Here is a 23,691-nt window from a genome sequence, read left to right as displayed (position 1 = left end):
TCTTTTTCTTTCTTTCTTTTTTCATTCTTTTTTCATTTCACCATTCATTCATTCATTCATTCATTCATTCATTCTTCACTTTTATTTTTTTTTACATGTACAAAATGCATGTTTCTTTCTTTCTTTCTTTCTTTCTTTCTTTCTTTCTTTCTTTCTTTCTTTCTTTAATCCATTAAGATCTAATATTATCTTAATTAAATTATTAATAATATTATTATAATTAATAATTATAATATTCTATTCTTACGTCATTATTTGTACCCTTTCTTTTTTCTTTATTTTTCCACTCTTTCTTCGTTATTGTTCATTAATTGTATTCTTTCTTTCTTTCTTTCTTTCTTTCTTTCTTTCTTTCTTTCTTTCTTTCTTTTCTTTCATGTAACTATGTGCATACAGTAATAAAATGCCATTCGTTTATCTTTTAAACTTGTACCAAACTTGATCTCTGCATCTATAAATGGACAAGAAATAAAGTTTTTGTACTTTAACAAACTGTTGGTAAATTCAGTGGGATAGAAGCGAGGAATAAAACATTGTGATGTACGATGCTGATTATTTTCCTGGAACAGTCTGATCCAGTGATGTAGCTCGACTTTATTACGGTGTAGATGTTGATCAGGAAGCTCGACAGAAACTGATCATGAAAGCGAAAGATTTTAAAGATTTCCGAACCCTCCGTGGTTTCTGAAGCGGCTGCAGAAGGACCGAGGCTTTTGGGTGGATTAATGGGATTGCTTCAGCTGGTGAAGTTGTGTTTGTGTCTCTGTAATAGAGATGATATTAAATACACCAGACAGCTGTGTTGATTTTCTTAACATCACGGTGCCATGTTGTGAGTGTTGGTGGAACCTGTTGTGTGTTAGAATTCAGCTGTTATGAAACTGCACGGTACTAAATGATGAGTGTGTGAAGGAGAGAGAGAGGGAGAGAGAGAGACGTCTGTATTTGTCTGTCTTGAGTGATGGATAGCAGACTAATCTAGTGTGATGTGTAGTGTGAGCACTATGTTTTCATTCATTCATTCATTCATTCATTCACTCACTCACTCATTCATTCATTCCTTCATTCATTCATTGAAACAGACAAAATACATGGCCACTTTTTTCTTTTTTTCTTTCTTTCTTTCTTTCTTTCTTTCTTTTTTATTCATTCATTTATGCATTTTTCTTTCTTTCTTTCTTTCTTTCTTTCTTTCAGAGAGAGAGAACAGGGTGAATAAGGCAGACTGAAGTTTTTAATGAACTTGGTGACTGTGTGTGTGTGTGTGTGTGTATTGAAGAACATGGCATTAATGTGTAATTAAGTGTGAATGTAAGCTGCCATTCAGTGTGTGTTGAACTTCCTCATCTCTCCTGATTGCTGTTAATTACTCTGATAATACGTTACGTTACGCGGCTGCGACTGTCGCTCACACGCCACCGTTAACACCACGCAGTGCTAAAACAATGCAGATTAGCATTTTTAATTCAAAACATCTTCATCTGAAGGATTTATCTACGACCTTCACAAGATATCAAGCATCAGCATCAATCACAGCTCGTGCTCATGTGACTTCATTTCACACCAGATGCCTTCAATATCAATATCAACACCAGTCACTAGGACTGCAGCTGAAAGACACCAGATCAAGAGGGAGAATGAATGAATGAATGAATGAATGAATGAATGAATGAATGAATAATGAAGAGACAACATTGTATTGAAGATACACAAAAAGATAGAAATCGTGAGAAAGTAGAGAAATAATAAAGCCAATAAATGGATGGATGGATGGATGGATGGATGGGTGGATAAAGATAGTAACAAGAAAGACAAAAATGACTGAAATTAATGGAAGGATGGATGGATAAATGATCTAGTTAACTACAGATCTACTTCCTGTTCTGTCAGTGCTAATGTGTGCTAACGTTATCTTACCCTGATCTCTGGAAGACGTTTAATTTCTTTTTAGTCAGCTTGAGATCCTTCGTTGTGAAATTCTGGGCACATTTTCGAGGTTAAATCTCAGCAAAGATAAATAAATCTCACCATTATAACTGAAGGTGATGATAAAGGCAGCATTTCTGTGCTAAACAGTCAGATGTCCGATTATAAGGAAGTCATTTTAGTGTTCGTCTGCGTGCTTTCGGTTTTTGTGGCTAAATAAGAACTAATTTGATGAAAGCTGTATTTGCGCTGGGGGGGGCACGGTGGCTTAGTGGTTAGCACGTTCGCCTCACACCTCCAGGGTTGGGGGTTCGATTCCCACCTCCGCCTTGTGTGTGTGGAGTTTGCATGTTCTCCCCGTGCCTCGGGGGTTTCCTCCGGGTACTCCGGTTTCCTCCCCCGGTCCAAAGACATGCATGGTAGGTTGATTGGCATCTCTGGAAAATTGTCCGTAGTGTGTGATTGTGTGAGTGAATGAGAGTGTGTGTGTGCCCTGCGATGGGTTGGCACTCCATCCAGGGTGTATCCTGCCTTGATGCCCGATGACGCCTGAGATAGGCACAGGCTCCCCGTGACCCGAGGTAGTTCGGATAAGCGGTAGAAGATGAGTGAGTGAGTGTATTTGCGCTGGAAAAAAGCGATAAGAGAAGAACAGCTGGACATCTGAGTGTTTTTAATTTTACCACACACCAACTCCTGTGGTGTTTATATTATATACTATACTCTCTGTCACACACACACACACACACACGGCCTCAGGTTCAGAGGTTCCTGCAGTTGTCGAGTGTTTCTGAGTGAGCTGCTGCATTTTCACTCAGGCATCACAGCAGGAAACTCAACTCTGGGTCACCAGCATGACATCTAATCCCTATACTGTATATTAAAGCTGTAACACATCGGGATCGTTTCAGTTTACTGCAGCGAGGGTCTGTGTCTCTGTCTGCATTTGGATTTAATCCTAAAGTGGGTGTGGCCTTTAGTCCTACTGGAAAATACTGAGGAACAATCTAGACTTTTCAGCAGGTTTTGACTGTTCCTCAACCTCTGCAACATCACTGCAGGTCATAACTGGTCTCAACTAGGATGTATAAACCTATTTTAACCCACTGCACCACTGAAGGGGCAGTTACTAAGGAAGGAAGGAAGGAAGGAAGGAAGGAAGGAAGGAAGGAAGGAAGGAAGGAAAAAATGAAGGAAGTTTAGATGGATGGATGGATGAATGGATGGATGGATGGATGGATAGATGGATGGAAGGATGGAAGGAAGAAAGAAAGAAAGGTATGAAGGATGGAAGGAAGGATGGATGTAAGGAAGGAAGGGGGATAGAAGGAAGGAAGTATAGATGGATGTATGGATGGATGGAAGGAAGAAAAAGAAAGAAAGAAAGAAAGAAAGAAAGAAAGAAAGAAAGAAAGAAAGAAAGAAAGAAAGGTTGGAAGGAAGGATGGAAAGAAGGAAGGAAGGAAGGAAGTATAGATGGATGTATGGATGGATAGATTGATGGATGGATGGAAGGAAGAAAGAAAGAAAGAAAGAAAGAAAGAAAGAAAGAAAGAAAGAAAGAAAGAAAGAAAGAAGTATGGATGGATGGATGGATGGATGGATGGAAGGAAGAAAGAAAGAAAGAAAGAACGGAAGGTAGGAAGGATGGAAGTATGGAAGAAAGTAAGGATGGAAGGAAGGAAGGAAGGGTGGATAGAAGGATGAATTGATGAATGAATGAATGAATGAATGAATGAATGAATGCTATGTATTAATCAGTCTTAACAGGAGTGTTTGATTTTTTTATCACAGGAATTAACATAAAATTACACAAACTCTGTGATATTCTGAGAATCTCCATTTTTCAAAACCCCCTCAGGTCTACCAGCACTGCTGGACTGGTCCCACCATCTCTCAGGGTACAAGGGAGGTTCACATCAAGGCTCCTCTCTGTTTCTGGCACCGAGGTGTTGGAATAAACTTTCTCTAGATGTCTGAACAGCTGAATCACTGACGAGTGAAGACCTACAGCTTCCTGACACACTTACACTAGCTCTTATTTTCCCTTTTGTTTTGATATTTAAAAAAAAATGTATATCATGAAGAATCTTGTGCTTGAGATTTCACCAATTCATATAGTTTACTGCAAAAAAAAGAACAAAATCTCGAATTTGGCGAATTTAAGAATTTTTTTTTAAAAAGCAGCTTCAAAAACAAAAGAATTTTGGCCGCAAAAATCACCAAAAAACATGAACCAGGGCATTCTTTGTCCCTCAAGAGAGAAAAGTAAAACCTTTTTATTGCCAAATTGACAAAAACGTATATCGTCGCTGTCGGGAGGAAACCTCGTATGTCCAAATTTGGTCAGTTTCATATTTTTTCACATATCGATGCTATTGGTCAGTCCCCACATGGGTCTGTTATTTTTACAAGTTATTGACCAATCTAAAGTCTTGAAAATAGCTTGAGCGCAAATCTCATAACTCCATTGGACACTTCAACTGTCCACCTCTTCCTCACTCCGCGGGAGAGCTTCACGGCATATTTCTCCTTAATAAGAGGAACATAAACTGACTTCCAAGAACAGGAACTGACTCCTAAGACTAGAAACTGACTCCTGAGAACAACAACTGACTCCTGAGAGCAAGAACTGACCCCTGAGAACAGGAACTGACTCACGAGAGCAAGAACTGACCCCTGAGAACAGGAACTGACTCACGAGAGCAAGAACTGACCCCTGAGAACAGAAACTGACTCCTGAGAACAGGGACTGACTCATGAGAACAGAAACTGACTCCTGAGAATAAGAACTGACTCCTGAGAACAGGGACTCATGAGAACAGAAACTGACTCCTGAGAACAACAACTGACTCATGAGAACAGAAACTGACTCTTGAGTCGCAACGAATCAACACGTCTTCTGAGGTAAATGTCTTCAAAACACTGGGCTCAAAGAAAAAAAATCTTGACCCCCGCTAGTTCTGGTGCTCGTCTGAGAACAGGATTTTAGCGCAAGACAATCCACTGCAACGTGGACTAAACCCTGTGCACTGCAGATAAGGTACGGCGTTTTTTCTCTGTTAATAAATATTTATTTGTATATTAAAATATTAATAATAACAGTGTTTTTGATGGAAACACCAAAGCTTGACAGTATATTTAAACTCGAATATATATTCCAGATCAAAACGATTATATGATTTGAAGTTTAGTGACATTTACAAACACACACACACAAACACACACACATACACACACACACATACACACACAGGCTACAGATGAATTAGGCATAACGTACGGTATTCATTCCTGCAGTATTTGGTGAGATTATTAATACATATGGTATTAGATGTGGTGTTCCTGTGTGTTTAAATGTTTATACGTGTGTGTGTGTCGGTTTAGTGCGTAGACACAATGGTGGGTGTGAATGTGTACACGTCCATTTATTACTCAAATAAACACTGTGTATTTAGGGGCGGTTATGGGTTAGCATGAAAAGGATTAGCTTGTTGATTTCTGTATACTTTGTGTGTGTGTGTGTGTGTGTGTGTGTGTGTGTGTGTGTGTGTGTGTGTGTGTGTGTGTGGAGAAAGAGAGAGAGAGAGAGAGAGAGAGAGAGAGAGAGAGAGAGAGAGATGGATTTTGGAGTCAGTTTCTGTTCAGTTTCATGGAGATGGTCTTTATAAAGATCTAATTCAAAATAGAGTGAATAAGTGATGTTTTTGAACAAAAGAGAAAATGTGGATACAATTGTGTGTGTGTGTGTGTGTGTGTGTGTGTGTGTGTGTGTGTGTGTGTGTGTGTGTGTGTAAGACAGACAGAGAGACATACAGACAGAGAGACCGGAGTGAGTTTGACGTTTTTTTTTATTGTGGGATGTCGTTTCAAAAGAAAGTGCATGAGCGCCCCCTTTAGGACGAAACGCACATTTCTCTTCCAGTCGATGATATTAAGATAGATTTTTAACTAAACCAAAAAAAAAAGAGAGAGAGATGAAATAGAAAAACTTAAGCAGCTTGTGTCTAAACTAATGGTGAGCTTATAACGTGTCTTAGCTTCTATAACATTAATAATATGATTAGAACTGTAAATTACTGAACACTGATATTGAAGTTTCTTGATGATTAAAGTCACAATTGATTTTTAATTAAAATTTATAACTGGATTTATCAGTTCTTTGATGATAATAATAATAATAATAATAATAATAATAATAATAATAATAATAATAATAATAACAATAATAATTCATGCATTCATTCATTCATTCATTCATTCATTTTCTACCGCTTATCCGAACTACCTCGGGTCACGGGGAGCCTGTGCCTATCTCAGGCGTCATCGGGCATCAAGGCAGGATACACCCTGGACGGAGTGCCAACCCATCGCAGGACACACACACACACTCTCATTCACTCACACAATCACACACTACGGACAATTTTCCAGAGATGCCAATCAACCTACCATGCATGTCTTTGGACTGGGGGAGGAAACCGGAGTACCCGGAGGAAACCCCCGAGGCACGGGGAGAACATGCAAACTCCACACACACAAGGCGGAGGCGGGAATCGAACCCCCAACCCTGGAGGTGTGAGGCGAACGTGCTAACCACTAAGCCATAATAATAATAATAAGAAGAAGAAGAAGAAGAAGAAGAAGAAGAAGAAGAAGAAGAAGAATTTGTAGATAAATTATAGGTTTGAGATATTCAAGTCATTTCGGCTGAGGAATTTTGTACTAGTGCTTGGGTTTAAGTCATATTACACCACAGCACTGTTGAACTCTGGATTCTGATTGGTCAGAAAGTGTCTAGTAATTTCCTAAAACAGCATCTGGAACTCAGATCTCATTCTAATACAATCTGATTCTATAGTAACAGCTCGTTCACAGGGACTGGTACAGTCCTTCGCATATATTAACATTGATAAAAAAACATTGCTTAAAAGTTAGTGGAAGGAGTCTCCAGTGTCAGCGCTAACAGTTAGAGGTAAAGCTGTAACTCAGCTTTCCGGCATCTTCAAGACAGTTTCTTGGGTTACAATCCATATGAGTTTTATTAAAATCACGTGTCCGTGACATACAAAGCCAAAACGTAGACAATAGCAAGCAAGGTCAGAAGGCAAGGAGTCAACAAGGCAAACAAATCCAATGGGGCAAAAACACAGAGCGCTTGTCAAGAGAAAAGCGTGTATTCTGTGTACATAAGTAACCCATTGGCTAACCTTGTTAGCGGAGCGAACAGATTGATCTGTGGAGCGTGTACTCGAGTTTGCTCCGGATGCAGCTGTGTACAATTACACAAACGACAAAAACAACAACAGATTTTACACAGAACATCTGTAAACAAGGAATACAGGAAGTGTGTATTACAACCAGATTTCTTGTTAAATGGGGTCACATTGCACCAACAATATAAACTTGTTGGGGTTAATTAGGATCAGATTCAGATCCAATACACATGAAGGAACAGGAGTGTAAAATATTTATATATAGTGGATTATCTGAGCTTTAGATGCCCGTTAAGAACTTAATGGGTGAAAAGTTTTGATGGTTCGATAGTTCTTGGTGCCAGTTTTTGTATTTCCTGAAACTCCTGATCTACTGAATCTACTGATGTCCTGGGAGTCACAGTTCGTGTCACTAGAATTTACAATAATTGTGGTAAAAAGCAACAAACATTGGTGTATTTCTGTGGTCAGAAACCCCTTGTTAATGAGAGGACAAGGTGCTATGGCCAAACCACTTGGAGATGTGATGAGCAGAAACGTCTTAGAGTCTCTAAACAAAAACCAGCAGGAAATCACACTGGGTTTCACCCTTGTCAGGCAAGAACATCCACTTCAAAGTCACAATCATGAGTAAAACTCCTCAAAGATTTAGCACAGTTTGACTAACTGTGCTACTGACACTCTGAGAACAAGAACTGACTCCTGAGAACAGGAACTGACTCTTGAGAACAGGAACTGACTCCTGAGAACAAGAACTGACTTCCAAGAACAGGAACTGACTCCTGAGAACAAGAACTGACTCATGAGAACATAAACTGTCTCCTGAGAACAGGAACTGACTCCTGAGAACAAGAACTGACTCATGAGAACAGAAACTGTCTCCTGAGAACAGGAACTGACTCATGAGAACAGAAACTGACTCCTGAGAACAGAAACTGTCTCCTGAGAACAGAAACTGACTCCTGAGAACAAGAACTGACTCATGAGAACAGAAACTGACTCCTGAGAACAACAATTGACTCATGAGAACAGAAACTGACTCCTGAGAACAACAACTGACTCATGAGAACATAAACTGTCTCCTGAGAACAGGAACTGACTCCTGAGAACAGAAACTGTCTCCTGAGAACAGGAACTGACTCTTGAGAACAGGAACTGACTCCTGGGAACAGGAACTGACTTCCAAGAACAGGAACTGACTCCTGAGAACAAGAACTGACTCATGAGAACATAAACTGTCTCCTGAGAACAGGAACTGACTCCTGAGAACAGAAACTGACTCCTGAGAATAAGAACAGGTTTGCAGGAAGATTTGCGGTTGTTCACAGAGCAAACAGTGGTGTCTCTAATAAAAGTAGTCAGTGTTTTCATAGTTCTGACCCACAGACTGTTGATTTGATCAGATTCTGGTGCATTACTCGGATGAATCGGATGCTAATCTGTGGCCTGATGTTTTAGGTTGAGTGCCTCCACTATAGTACAGAATTGCACCATGTCTACAGAATTTTAAACACACACATACACACATTCACAGGAGCTGATAAAGCCACAGCCGATATCTCCCACTCTTCATCCACATCTCGCAATTCTAATTAACACACACAGATACCTGCGAAACGAAGAGCGTCGACGGCGGCAACGAATTAAAGATGCATAAAGATTGCATATGGAATTTTCAATCGTGATCACTTCAAAGTCACAATCCTGAGTAAAACTCCTCAAAGATTTAGCACAGCTTGGCACAGTTCAAAGTATAAAAGAGTGTTTATAGAGTGAAAAAAAAAATGTCTTCAAAGCGCAGCGCTTCTTCTGTTAAATTGTCACAGATGGTGAGTTTGTCTCAGACACACTGACAGCATCTGTGCTTATTTTATCACTATGTGTTGCATCTCAGACAACTTTTCGGAGACGGCGGACGCCGCCGATGCCAGACACTGTTGCTAATGAAAAGTTTTCCAGAGTAATTAGATTAACAGAAACCAGCCAGTATTTCACCAACTATTCATACTTGTGAAGATCTTCTCTTCTGGGAGGATTTAATGGCCTTCATCCGAAACCCCAGGACTGAGGAAGACGAAATGATTCTGATGAAGGCTCATTATTGAGAACCAAAGCTTTACTAGATACTGGAACTAATCGTAAATGGAAAACAGATGATATGAAAATTAAATTGGGGCGTAGAAGCCGTTATTATCGCAAATATTACAGCACAGTGGAATTTCTTTCTTCACACATCCCGGCTGAGTCGGTCGGGGTCGGAGCGCAGGAGCAGCTATGATACAGCTCTCCTGAAGTAGGGAGGTTAAGGGCCTTGCTCAAGGGCCCAACAGTGGCAGCTTAAACCCCAACCTTCATGAAAACAACCCGGAGCCTTAACCACTTCAACCACCACAGAGCTTACATTATACCATACACGGTTGAATACTGCATTCTGATTGGTCAGAAGATGACATATCACAGGTTTCCTGTATGCGCTCGTTCTAATACGCTGTTGTTTCTATGGTGACGACTTATGGACGTTCAACCTGATCAGATTTTTTCTTTGATTTTTTGTTACTAGATATTTACCTTAAGTTTATGGAAAGCAGCGAGTTTACTTTTTGCTGTTTCTCAGCAACATACTGTAACAAGCTGTGTTTTTTGTTTGTTGGTCATTTTTTGTGGATCTGTGGTTCTTTCCAAGACGGAGACTTAAATTGGACAATATTACACATATTCTCACAGATGTGAGTAAAGTAGGGGGCACGGTGTCTTAGTGGTTAGCATGTTTGCCTCACACCTCCAGGGTTGGGGGTTCGATTCCCGCCTCCGCCTTGTGTGTGTGGAGTTTGCATGTTCTCCCCGTGCCTCGGGGGTTTCCTCCGGGTACTCCGGTTTCCTCCCCCGGTCCAAAGACATGCATGGTAGGTTGATTGGCGTCTCTGGAAAATTGTCTGTAGTGTGTGATTGTGTGAGTGAATGAGAGTGTGTGTGTGTGTGTGTGCCCTGCGATGGGTTGGCACTCCGTCCAGGGTGTATCCTGCCTTGATGCCCGATGACGCCTGAGATAGGCACAGGCTCGCCATGACCCGAGGTAGTTCGGATAAGCGGTAGAAGATGAATGAGTGAGTGAGTAAAGTCTCGGTCAGAGGCTCTGCTCATAGTGATCATCCAGCAAGATGATGGTCAGCAGCTCTGTGAGATTATTCTGGCTTTTTTTTAACAACAGTGTTTTGGAGAAGAGCCTTTTATATACTACATAAATATTATATGGTTAAAAAAGTGACTGATGAAACCATACAGAAAACGATTACTTCATGCTGCTAAAGTGACTCACGTCACGTCGTCATGTCGTCACGTTGTCATGCTGTTCCAGGGAAATAAGCACCACTCTGTTGTTGATTACTTGTATGATATCGACGGTCTAATAAAAAGAGACAGAGAGATTTGTGCAAATTTGTGCCTGGACACCTTTTGCCTTACAGATCTTTTCATCTTCTGTCACATGTAATTAATTAGAGATTGGTGAAGCCTTTGTTTTCCTTTTCTCCTAATCCTGTAAAAAACAAACGTGTCATTATCACTCTAGTGAAAAGGCGTGAACGAGTCTTTCTTTGCTTTGTTTATACGTTCTGTAAAGTGGAGGTCCTAAGAGCAACGAGGTGTTTCACAGAAGACGAGAATAAACGTGACGTGTCTCCATCAATCACTGACTGAGCATCAGCTGTGTTTAATGACAGAATTTATTCTCTCTCTCTCTCTCTCTCTCTCTCTCTCTCTCTCTCTTTCTCTCTCTCTCTCTCTCTCTCTCTCTTTGTGTAGGTGCGAGGATACGTTTCATCATCTCTCTCGTCTCGCCGTCGCCGTTCTCCTGAGAGGATGGTGTAAAACTTGCGAAAGGTTTCATCAGATACGATTCTAAATACAGGGATAACAGGTGTCCGAGTCCCTCAGGTAATATTCTGCATTGCACGTGCGCGCGCGCACACACACACACACACACACACACACACACACACACACACACACACACACACACGTCAATGAGGTTAAGTTAAAGCCTCACAATTCCCCAATTTCTCTCTTTCACACACAAACACACACACACACACACACACACACACACACAAAATCAGGTTTCTTTTCTTTTTTGCATGCATTACTGTACTTTCGATTTCACAGAATATTAGCTAATTAACATTAAAAAAAAATTTGCTAAGGGGGCACGGTGGCTTAGTGGTTAGCACGTTCGCCTCACACCTCCAGGGTTGGGGGTTCGATTCCCGCCTCCGCCTTGTGTGTGTGGAGTTTGCATGTTCTCCCCGTGCCTCGGGGGTTTCCTCCGGGTACTCCGCTTTCCTCCCCCGGTCCAAAGACATGCATGGTAGGTTGATTGGCATCTCTGGAAAATTGTCCGTAGTGTGTGATTGCGTGAGTGAATGAGAGTGTGTGTGTGTGTGCCCTGTGATGGGTTGGCACTCCGTCCAGGGTGTATCCTGCCTTGATGCCCGATGACGCCTGAGATAGGCACAGGCTCCCCGTGACCCGAGGTAGTTCGGATAAGCGGTAGAAGATGAGAGAGTGAATAATTTGTTAATAATCAATTAAACACACTACATTAATCAGCTTTTTGTTATTATGAAAAGGAAGAAAAAAACAACTGGGAGAAGAAAAGGAAAGAAAGAGAGTGAATGAAAAAATAACATTTGTATATGATATTTATGTAAATTAAAGAAAAAAAAATTGTGGCATTTCTTTTTTTTTGTAGAAAAGAAAAAAGATAAAAAGAAGAAGAAAAAGAAGTAAATAAAGTAAGAAATCCAGTAAATTGTAATGTTTTAGAGCTGAAAACAGACACAAGAATATTATTCAAATATTATAAAATACCTACAATCAAATAATTTATGTTTTTAGATTTTTTTTATATCATTTTTGTATTGTTTTATTTTGTTCTTAAATCTAGCGAAGACGCCAATTTTAAAAAGCCATTTCATGTTTTATTTTTTTGTATTTTATTATTTTGTTCACAATTTGTAGTCATATTTATACAAATTTATTTAACGAGTGCAAATTCATTTTTTCACCATTCTTATTTGAATTTTTTTATCTGACAAAAAAAAACATCTTTAAACACACCATAAACTCTCCTAAATCCCCAAACTAACACTAGAACGGTGTGTTTTTGATTATATAAAATGTTCCTCCGGGAGAAAAAAGCAGATAGACAAAAGGACAAAAACGCTGTGTTTCAGTGACACATAGACTTATCTTGTATAATCTGAACAGAATCAATAGGACAAAGCAAAGGTCATCAGGGATCAGCGCTGTGCACACACACACTCATACACACTCACACACACTCACACAAGGCCATCTTATCAATGCACCTCCATCAATCATTGATCTCATATTGAATCGTTTGTTATCAGGGCAGTTGGTCATGTCATGTCTTTTAGACGCAAAAGTAAACACCGGAGCATGCTCTGGGACACACAAGGTCGTGTCTCCGGTCAAATGCAGCATCTTCTTACACGTGAGTCACGTCTCAGAATTGCTGACCTTTTTTTTACCCTTTCTTTAGTGTTCACTTTCTTCAGTGTTCACACTCATTAGACAACCGTGAGAGCCGTCTATTAGGGACTGTGTGTCAGGATTTTGTACTGAAACTAAAAAAGAGAAATAAGAGAAACTGTTTGGTCAGGGTAATGATTGGGGTGGTGACGGAGATACATGAGTTTCTAGACTGGATTACTGCACCTCACTGTTGGCAGGTCTACAGTACCTATAAACGCAATCCGTCCTCTGCAAATGATCCAAAATGCAGCTGCACGGCTTGTTTTCAACCTGCCAAAGTTCTCCACACCACCTCGCTGCTGTGATCCCTCCACTGGCTTCCTGTAGCTGAACGCATCAGATTCATTACACTGATGCTGGCCTACAAAGCCACAAACAGACCATCTCCCTCTTACCTCAAAGCCCTCATCACTCCTCACACTGCACCTCACACCCTCAGATCTACAGCACTGCTCCACTGGTCCCACCATCTCTCAGGGTAAGAGGTAAGTTTACTACAAGACTCTTCTCTGTACTGGCACCAAGGTGGTGGAATGAACGTCCCCTAGAGGTCCGGACAGCTGAGTCACTGGATATCTTCAAGCGGCGGTTGAAGACCTACTTATTCAGGAAACACTTCAACTAGCACTTCTTTCCTTATCTTCTGCATTTATTTAAAAAAAAAAATAAAAAAAAATACACAACCTTTGACACTTTTTTATTGTAACTCTGAACAAATGTTTTAAACTCATGGTATCTTAAGTATGTAACTTAGTGAGCCACTTAGTTAAGCACTTATGTACGTCGCTCTGGATAACGGCGTCTGCCAAATTCTGTAAATTTAAATGTAAATGTAAATGAGTTCTGCAAAGAGAACCTGGTGTTACAGTGCAAAAACGTAGCTATTTTAATACCGAGCAAAGTCATATTGTTTCTAACAACCATGAAGATATAACATACCAAGACAATATTATACAGGAGCTAACTCCTGAGAACAGGAACTGACTCCTGAGAACAGGAACTGACTCCTGAGAACAAAAACTGACTCCTGAGAAAGGGAACTGACTACTCAGAACAAGAATTGACTCCTGAGAACAGGATATGACTCCTTTAAAGATGAATTGACTCCTGAGAACAAAGTCCTGAGAACAAGAACTGACTCCCGTGAACAGGAACTGTCTCCCAAAAACAGAAAATGACAGAAAAGAACAGGAAATGAGTCCTGGGTAAAGGAACTGAATCCTGTGAAGAGGAACTGACTCGTGAGAAGAGGAACTGACTCCTGAGAAGAGGAACTGACTCCTGAGAATAGGAACTGACTCCTGAGAAGAAGAACTGACTCCTGAGAATAGGAACTGACTCCTGAGAAGAGGAACTGACTCCTGAGAAGAGGAACTGACTTCTGAGAAGAGCAACTGAATCCTGAGAAGAGGAACTGACTCGTGAGAAGAGGAACTGACTCCTGAGAAGAGGAACTGACTCCTGAGAAGAGGAACTGACTCCTGAGAATAGGAACTTACTCCTGAGAATAGGAACTGACTCCTGAGAATAGGAACTGACTCCTGAGAAGAGGAACTGACTCCTGAGAAAGGGAACTGACTCCTGAGAACAAAAACTGACTCCTGAGAAAGGGAACTGACTACTCAGAACAAGAATTGACTCCTGAGAACAGGATATGACTCCTTTAAAGATGAATTGACTCCTGAGAACAAAGTCCTGAGAACAAGAACTGACTCCCGTGAACAGGAACTGTCTCCCAAAAACAGAAAATGACAGAAAAGAACAGGAAATGAGTCCTGGGTAAAGGAACTGACTCCTGAGAAGAGGAACTGACTCCTGAGAAGAGGAACTGACTCCTGAGAAGACGAACTGAATCCTGAGAAGAGGAACTGACTCGTGAGAAGAGGAACTGACTCCTGAGAAGAGGAACTGACTCCTGAGAATAGGAACTGACTCCTGAGAAGAAGAACTGACTCCTGAAAAGAGGAACTGACTCCTGAGAAGAGGAACTGACTCCTGAGAAGAGGAACTGACTCCTGAGAAGAGGAACTGACTCCTGAGAAGAGGAACTGACTCCTGAGAAGACAAACTGACTCCTGAGAAGAGGAACTGAATCCTGAGAAGAGGAACTGAATCCTGAGAAGAGGAACTGACTCGTGAGAAGAGGAACTGACTCCTGAGAAGAGGAACTGACTCCTGAGAATAGGAACTGACTCGTGAGAAGAGGAACTGACTCCTGAGAAGAGGAACTGACTCCTGAGAATAGGAACTGACTCCTGAGAAGAGGAACTGACTCCTGAGAAGAGGAACTGACTCCTGAGAAGAGGAACTGACTCGTGAGAAGAGGAACTGACTCGTGAGAAGAGGAACTGACTCCTGAGAATAGGAACTGACTCCTGAGAAGAGGAACTGACTCCTGAGAAGACAAACTGACTCCTGAGAAGACAAACTGACTCCTGAGAAGAGGAACTGACTCCTGAGAAGAGGAACTGACTCCTGAGAAGAGGAACTGACTCCTGAGAAGAGGAACTGACTCCTGAGAATAGGAACTGACTCCTGAGAAGAGGAACTGACTCCTGAGAAGAGGAACTGACTCCTGAGAAGAGGAACTGACTCCTGAGAATAGGAACTGACTCCTGAGAAGAGGAACTGACTCCTGAGAAGAGGAACTGACTCCTGAGAACTGGAAACTGACTTTCTTTTACAAAGCTTCATTATTTCACTATTTTAAATGTCTCCTGGGTGCCAATATTTTTCCAAGTATGCTTAAAAAAGAACGACTAAATCTTAATACAAGAATAATTGTAAAAGAATATGTTGAGTCATTACGTGTAACACAGACACACACACACACACACACACACACACACACACACATAGAGACGCTTGCTTAGTCACATACACACTACAGGTACATGCAGACAGAGCAACTTGGTATCAGATTTATCTTTAGATTACAAACACACACACACACACACATACACACACACAGCATCGCTGCTGTAGATCTGTCAGATCAATAAACACTGCAGTGTGTAACGGAGCTTACAGGGCAGAAAACACATCAGGAGCATTATTAAGAACATCAATATACAGTGTACACACACTCACACATGCAGACACACACTGACATTGATTCCCACTTAGTAATTTACTACAATTAAATCTCTGAATCAAACTCATTCCTACACAAACACACCCTTATACACACACACTCATACACACACTTAGTGTCTGTAATCCTTACTGGATGGTAATCCTTACTAAAGGGTCCTCCGGCGTTCTTCTCACTGTGTGTGTGTGTGTGTGTGTGTGTATGTGTTTGTGTGTTTTTGTGTGTGTGTGTGTGTGTGTGTATGTATGTATGTATGTATGTATGTATGATTGTGTGTGTGTGTATGTATGTATATATGAATGTGTGTGTGTGTATGTATGTATGAATGTGTGTGTGTGTGTGTGTGTGTCTGTTCAAACAACATGCGTCTGTTTTTCTTTCTTCCATCTACATGTTCTCCTTGTACTTCTTTCTTTCTTTTGTTTTTTTTTTATTTATTAAAACTTCTTATTTATTTATTTATTTATTATTTATTTATTATTTTATTATTTCTTATAATAATTATTCTTTATATTATATTATATTATAATAATTTATTCTATTTATTGTCATTACTGTAGCATTTTGCAATAATGTCCAAAGCTTTTAGGATTAGGTCAAAGTGTTTTTTTTATTTTTTAAATTGTTGACAAACAGAAATTTCTTATTTCTTATTTTTTTCCCACTACTTTTTATTTCACTTTTTTCTGTCAGAAAACTTTTGTATGTCAGGAAAAATCTAGTTTTCTCTAGAGTTTCAAAATTCTGTTCAAAGCTATCATTATCACACACAAACACACACACACACACACACACAGGTGTGTGATTGACAGTGGGCGGGGCCAGGATTACCTAATATTAGGGATTTCCTTTGCTGACCATGAGGTTGTGAACACATAAATTCTCTTTCACACACACACACACACTTACACACACACACACTTACCTTCCTGAGCCTGAAGCATATCAGATCTTCGCTCCACTCCAGACTCAAGTGCTGAAAGATGCTCAAATCTCTGCGTTACCAGTTGAAGGTGAGAAAAGCAATAATTCTCTCAAGACTGAAAGAATAAATAAATAAATTTAAGATCTAAATAAATAAAGATCTTTAGTGGTTAGTGTTTTTTATTTTATAGTACTTAATATTTTATTGATTTCTAATGATGGCATTATTACATATCCATCCAGACACATCCATTTATTATTTTTTTTTTTTTTAGATTTTTTTAGATTTTTTTTTTTTATCATTTTTTATTTTTTCATGATTTGTATATTTTTCTAGTAACTTTATTTTTATTAAAAAAATTTTTTTTTGGAACAAAATAATTTTTAAGAAATATTTTTAATCAATTTTTGTTCATGCATTTTATCTCTGCCTCCAGATTTTACAGCAGTTCATTTTTCTTTTTTTTTCTTTTTTTTTTTTTTAAAACCATTAAAATTTTTTATGCATTTTTTGTTTTACTCATCAATATTTAACCCACCTTGTGTTGTTTTCATTGTAATTTAACCCTGAGCTACAGCGGATGTGTAACACATGCAAACAAGACGCTACATCAAATTAACGAAGATATTAGCAGTTAGCAATTGGCTAAAAATGAATTCTCCATCCAGGTGACATAATCGTCTAAAAATAAAAAATGTTAAGGCTGTTAAACATGTCTCGTGTTAAACATGTCTCATGTCTCGTCTCAGAGATTCTTTCAGACTCGTTTTACTTTTTGGCACTGAAACGTTTCAGTCTTATCTGAGAGACTAAACATCATCTCGCATTAAAGCATCTGTCTCTGTGATGCTAATTAGCGTGGCTAACAGTGCTTTTTCAGATGCTAATGAGAGCTTGAGCACAGATGATGAATTATCTTAAAGTCTTTGTCATTATCAGAGGCGCGTTGTTGTGTAAACGAAGTCAGAGCCCATCTTGTCCTTGTTCTTTGATGCTAATCAACAATTTAAAGCCAGATATCGTCATGAAAATAGCTGACCGTTGATTTAGACGTTACATAAGCGTTTGGAGTAGATATGTGAGATCAATAGAAGTGCAACGTTAAAAGAAGCGCATCGTGAGGCACAGAATGACTAGTAACGTAGTGACGTAGGATGTTTACTGACCGCTACGTCACCTTTAAATGCCACAGCCACAGCTCTGTAATGCTTCCTTGAACTTTTATTGTAGTGCAAAGATAACAACATTGAACAGGACGCGGAAGTCACTGGGAATGAGCGGTTACTATAGAAACCATCGAAGCATCACGTATCATATCAACATCGTAACCTTCTGACCAATCACGACCCAGAATATACATAATCTTTGTCCTTTGACCTTTGTCTCCGTGTATCTCTACATGCAGCAGTATCGACTTTAAGATAACGTTACATAACCTATCAGTGAAAATCGCCAGTGTTTGATGTCAGAACGTGACGATACGTCGATCTTGAAGAGTAGTTTTGCTAGTTTTTGCTCTTTAGCGCTGATGCTAATGTACAGTAATGTAGAATCATGAACAGTTGTTCAGTGCAGCAGGGCTTTAGGACACAGTGACACTTCCTGTCTTCTATAAACATGACCTAAACTCGTCTAATCAAAGTTTCTCTTCAGCTCCTTCACCAACTTACACGTTGAGCTGATAATATGTGTACTGAAACACGGCTGGATGTTCTGAATCTTCTAGATGTTCAGATCCATATTTCATTGATGTTTAGGATTTTCTGGATGTTCTGGATGTTCTGGATGTGCTGGATGTTCTGGAGGTTGTAGACATGCTGGGTGTTCCGGATGTGCTGGATGTTCTGGACGTGCTGGATGTTCTGGATGTGCTGGATGTTCTGGATGTTCTGGATGTGCTGGATGTTCTGGAGGTTGTAGACATGCTGGGTGTTCCGGATGTGCTGGATGTTCTGGATGTGCTGGATGTTCTGGATGTGCTGGATGTTCTGGATGTGCTGGATGTTCTGGAGGTTGTAGACATGCTGGGTGTTCCGGATGTGCTGGATGTTCTGGATGTACAGGATATGTTGGATATGTTGAATGTCCTGGATGTTCTGGAAGTGCTGGATGTTCTGGAGGTTGTAGACATGCTGGGTGTTCCGGATGTGCTGGATGTTCTGGATGTACAGGATATGTTGGATATGTTGAATGTCCTGGATGTTCTGGGTGTTCCGGATGTGCTGGATGTTCTGGATGTACAGGATATGTTGGATATGTTGAATGTCCTGGATGTTCTGGATGTTCTGGACATGCTACTGTATGATGTTTGGGATGTGCTGTATGTTCTGGATGTTCTGGAGAGACCAGTGGATGGATAGAAAGAGAAAAAAATTATGGCTAGAGGACAAAAGAAGGAGAAGTGGTGAAAAAGGAAAAAGAGAAAAGTGAGACGATGGAAAAAATATGAAAAAGACAAAGAAAAATGGATATAGAGAAAAGATAAAAGTGATGGAAATGATGGAAAATGTGTGGGATGATGGACAGAGGGATACTGAATAAAGACTAAAGAACAGTGTGGAATGATAGACAGAGAGGCGAGAATGAGAGGGATGATAGAGCGAAAGAAATAGAGAGAGGTATAAAACAGAGCCATGGAGAGAGTAGTGACAGTATAAATTGGGAGAAAAGATTGTGTGATGATGGACAGAAAGAGAGAGGGAGAGAGAGAAAGAGAGAGAGAGATGCAAAAAGAAAGATGAAGATGAGGAGAAAGAGAGAATAAACAAATGATTAATTCACTCTCTCGTCTCGTCACGTGTCACAGATGAGTCGTCTCAGTAAGCGTCACTTGTCCTCCACCTGGTTTGAAGGAAGCGTTGAAGATGAGGAGGATGATGATGAAGATTTCCATATGGTGGAGGCGCAGGACGGACAGATGCTGGAAGATAAGTGCGCCACCTGGGACGTCCCCTGTCTGTTCGGACTCGATGGAATCAACTCAAACAACATGTCTGAGGAGAGCAAAGTGCTGAGTGTCACACAGATACAGCAGGTTATTCTTATTATTATTATTATTATTATTATTATTATTATTATTATTATTATTATATTAATTAATTAATTAATTAATTAAAACGATTAATTCTGGCTTGTGATTGGTCAGATGTTATTGACCAACTGGAAAATTGTTGTCATATAAGAGGAATGAAACGTGTGTGTGTGTGTGTGTGTGTAGTTGTCCTGCTCATTCCCCGCTAGATTAAGGTTGTGTGAGTGGATGTTAGCGTATCGTACTCAGAGCCACGGCAGCAGTTTGAGGACATTGTACAGAACCACCAACCAGCTGGACACCTGCATGATCGTCCTCGTTAAAGACACCTACGGACAGGTGAGCCTAACACACACACACACACACACACACACACACACACACACACACACACTGACAAAATATTCACACAATGAGAAACAAAAAAACAGCTTAACTCACATCTGAACACAATTCTACAGCTGGGTGCAAAAGTTTGCACACCCTTACAACTAAACCTATTGAATCCCTTAAGCTTGGCAGAGGTTTCTTTATTGCCACAAGTCACAGAACTGAACTGATCTTTTTGTTTTTGATGGTTTTTTTTCTATTTTTATACATTTGATAGTAAATATCAAATATCTCCTTTTATGAATAAGATATAAAAAAAACATATTTTTGCACAACATGCTCAATTTACAGTTTCATCTTTCAACTGCATAGAAACACATTTTTATTTGTTAATAAACAAAAACTTATTATTGTTATTCATTCATCTTCTACTGCTTATCCGAACTACCTCGGGTCACGGGGAGCCTGTGCCTATCTCAGGCGTCATCGGGCATCAAGGCAGGATACACCCTGGACGGAGTGCCAACCTATCACAGGGCACACACACACACACTCTCTCATTCACTCACACAATCACACACTACGGACAATTTTCCAGAGATGCCAATCAACCTACCATGCATGTCTTTTGACCGGGGGAGGAAACCGGAGTACCTGGAGGAAACCCCCGAGGCACGGGGAGAACATGCAAACTCCACACACACAAGGTGGAGGTGGGAATCGAACCCCCAACCCTGGAGGTGTGAGACGGACGTGCTAACCACTAAGCCACCGTGCCCCCCTTATTATTGTTATTATTATTATTATTATTATTATTATTATTATTATTATTATTATTATTATTATTGTTGTTGTTGTTATTATTATTGTTATTATTATTGTTATTATTATTATTAGCTTTTGTAATTGTAATATTTATTTATATTTACTGTCTATTGCAGGTATTTGGTGCTGTTTGCTCCGCCCCTCTCAGAGTTAGCTCCACCTACTATGGCACAGGACAAACCTTTCTGTTCTCCTTTTCTCCACATCTACAGGTGTGTTTCATGTTCTCTCTCTCTCTCTCTCTCTCTCTCTCTCTCTCTCTCTCTCTCTCTCTAGCATTACTGCTAATGTATAATAGTATATCAGTAATTCATTATTAATTATTTAAGTTTCTATTCTTCTACTTATTTTTTAGTTTTGAGAACCGTGTAAATGCATTAACATCCTCACAATGGTGTGCATAGGATAAATGTGTGTGTGTGTGTGTGTGTGTGTGTGTGTGTGTGTGTGTGTGTGTGTGTGTGTGTGTTTAGGTGTACAAATGGACAGGCCTTAACTCCTACTTCATTAAAGGAAGCGTGGACTCTCTGCTGTTCGGAGGAGGACTGTAAGGAAAATGATTTTCACGTCATCATTTAAATACACAATAATACACAACAATACACGATACAGTGTGTGTAACGTTCTTCTGTGTTTCCTGTGTTTCCTCACAGAGGCCAATTCGGTCTGTGGCTGCACAGTGACCTGGTCCGAGGACGCAGCCAGCGATGTGAGACCTTCAATAACGACGTGTTGTCTTCAGAGGAAGATTTTATAATCAGTGAGCTCGAGGTTTGGGCTCTAGTTTGACTGTACAATTAATTTTGCAAAGTTCTAACCTGAAATAAGAATCAAGAATCAAGCCCACCTCAGTGTCGGCTTGGGCGTCAGCATCGGCATCGGCATGGGCATGAGCCTCGCCTCGACCTGATCGAGGCACAGGAGCACCTTTTACCCTTATGGAATCGTCGATGATGAGCTTTCACATCACCACGTGGTCGAGATCTTAAATCACATTTGAGAAATTGAATGCGTCTTGAATACTGATCTCTGAGGATCAGCGTGATTCGCCACTAGAGGGCGCTAGAGCCTTAAAGAGATGATGAGAAGAGACATTATAAACACTGAGCGTCTCTCTTAACTCATGTTAAATCCAAGTCATAGAGGAAGCAGTAAGAATCAGTATCTTAAACACTCACAACAGAAATTCAATCTGTATCTGATTAATTAACAGATTAATAATCTGATGACGTCACAAATTCAAGGTCACGTGACACCCAGTGAGCTGAAACTTCCTAATGAGAGTTGAAATGATCTTCCCATAACACACTAATGGTTTTAATGGTTTCCAGTACTAATTTAAACTCTATATGGTTTATTAAAGCCTATATGATAGATATCTGTGAAGTACTCGTTAGTGTTTAGTTATTACTTTTATTCTGTAGTTGCTCTAAAATTAAAAAAAAAAAAAAAACATTCTGTAAAAATGAGAATTTTCTTTGCGTCATTTTGATTAATATTAAGATTTTTTTTGGTTTGTTTGTTTTTAGTTTACACAAAAAATTATGAATTTATTAAATAAAAGCAATGAGACTTTACTGTTGAGTGCCAAAATTTATACCCACATGCTTTCAGAATTGAAATTTATTTGGTTCTATGTTATAACTTGGATTCTCGTCTCTCATTATTAAATATTCTAACAAACCGTAAACTATTCTTGCGTTTATATGTAATGCAAAGAAAGATTTAATAAATATATGTTGTGCCTATAAATGACATTTCTTTGTCTTTATTTGCTTTGGAGGGGATGCAAACTTTTGCACACATGCTCTGGAGGTCAAAATGTAAATTCTGTATTGTTTAAGTCTGAAAGTGAAGGTATTAATAAAATATTCATCTGTGTTCGCTAACATTGATGCTATGTGAATAAATCAGCGGTTTCTGATGTCCAAATGTCAAAAATAATAATAATAAAGTCTATAAAATCACCATTAACCCAAAATATGTTTCAAGAAGGGGGGGGGGGGTTTTAGCACGTTTAGGGGGGGTTTAGGCTTAGTGTTTAGCACGTTCGCCTCACACCTCCAAGGTTGGGGGTTCAAATCCCGCCTCCGCCTTGTGTGTGTGGAGTTTGCATGTTCTCCCCGTGCCTCGGGGGTTTCCTCCGGGTACTCCGGTTTCCTCCCCCGGTCCAAAGACATGCATGGTAGGTTGATTGGCACCGATGACGCCTGAGATAGGCACAGGCTCCCCGTGACCCGAGGTAGTTCAGATAAGCGGTAGAAGATGAATGAGTGAATGAATGAATGTTTCAAGAGGACTCTATAGACAAGTGGAACCAGAAAGGAACCATGAAACACATCTAGCATTAGATCTCCTGTTGTTCAGTGCTCAATTTTGATTGGTTCTACTAAATTATCATTTCTATTGTAACAGAATAAACAACATAAAATGTGTGTAACTGTTGATACGATGAAGCTGGCATTAAGGACGAAGAGTAAGGTAACATTTTTGGAACGAGTCTCCAGTGTCGACATTTTTCTGTAGTTTCTCGGGAACGTGACAAGTGTTTTTTCCTCTTTAAAACTTTCTTACTTTATTATTTTTTTTATTATTTAATTTAAGAGAAAGGGGGGCACGGTGGCTTAGTGGTTAGCACGTTGGCCTCACACCTCCAGGGTTGGGGGTTCGATTCCCGCCTCCGCCTTGTGTGTGTGGAGTTTGCATGTTCTCCCCGTGCCTCGGGGTTTCCTCCGGGTACTCCGGTTTCCTCCCCCGGTCCAAAGACATGCATGGTAGGTTGATTGGCATC

General features: G+C 40.0%; 1 protein-coding gene across 1 annotated transcript; it reads left to right on the top strand.

The window, feature by feature from the left end:
- Positions 1–12,590: 12,590 nt before the first annotated feature.
- Positions 12,591–22,498, top strand: LOC132862308 (TLD domain-containing protein 2-like). The gene is made up of 6 exons (XM_060894270.1): positions 12,591–12,654; positions 19,521–19,748; positions 19,932–20,084; positions 21,017–21,112; positions 21,374–21,447; positions 21,554–22,498. The coding sequence occupies exons 2-6, from the start codon at positions 19,521–19,523 to the stop codon at positions 21,687–21,689; spliced, it is 687 nt and encodes a 228-aa protein (XP_060750253.1). The 5' UTR covers positions 12,591–12,654; the 3' UTR covers positions 21,690–22,498.
- The last annotated feature ends 1,193 nt before the right edge of the window (positions 22,499–23,691 follow it).

This window comes from Tachysurus vachellii, chromosome 19, assembly GCF_030014155.1.
Source record: "Tachysurus vachellii isolate PV-2020 chromosome 19, HZAU_Pvac_v1, whole genome shotgun sequence".
NCBI lineage: Eukaryota > Metazoa > Chordata > Actinopteri > Siluriformes > Bagridae > Tachysurus > Tachysurus vachellii.
This window is presented reverse-complemented; position numbering and strand designations above follow the sequence as displayed.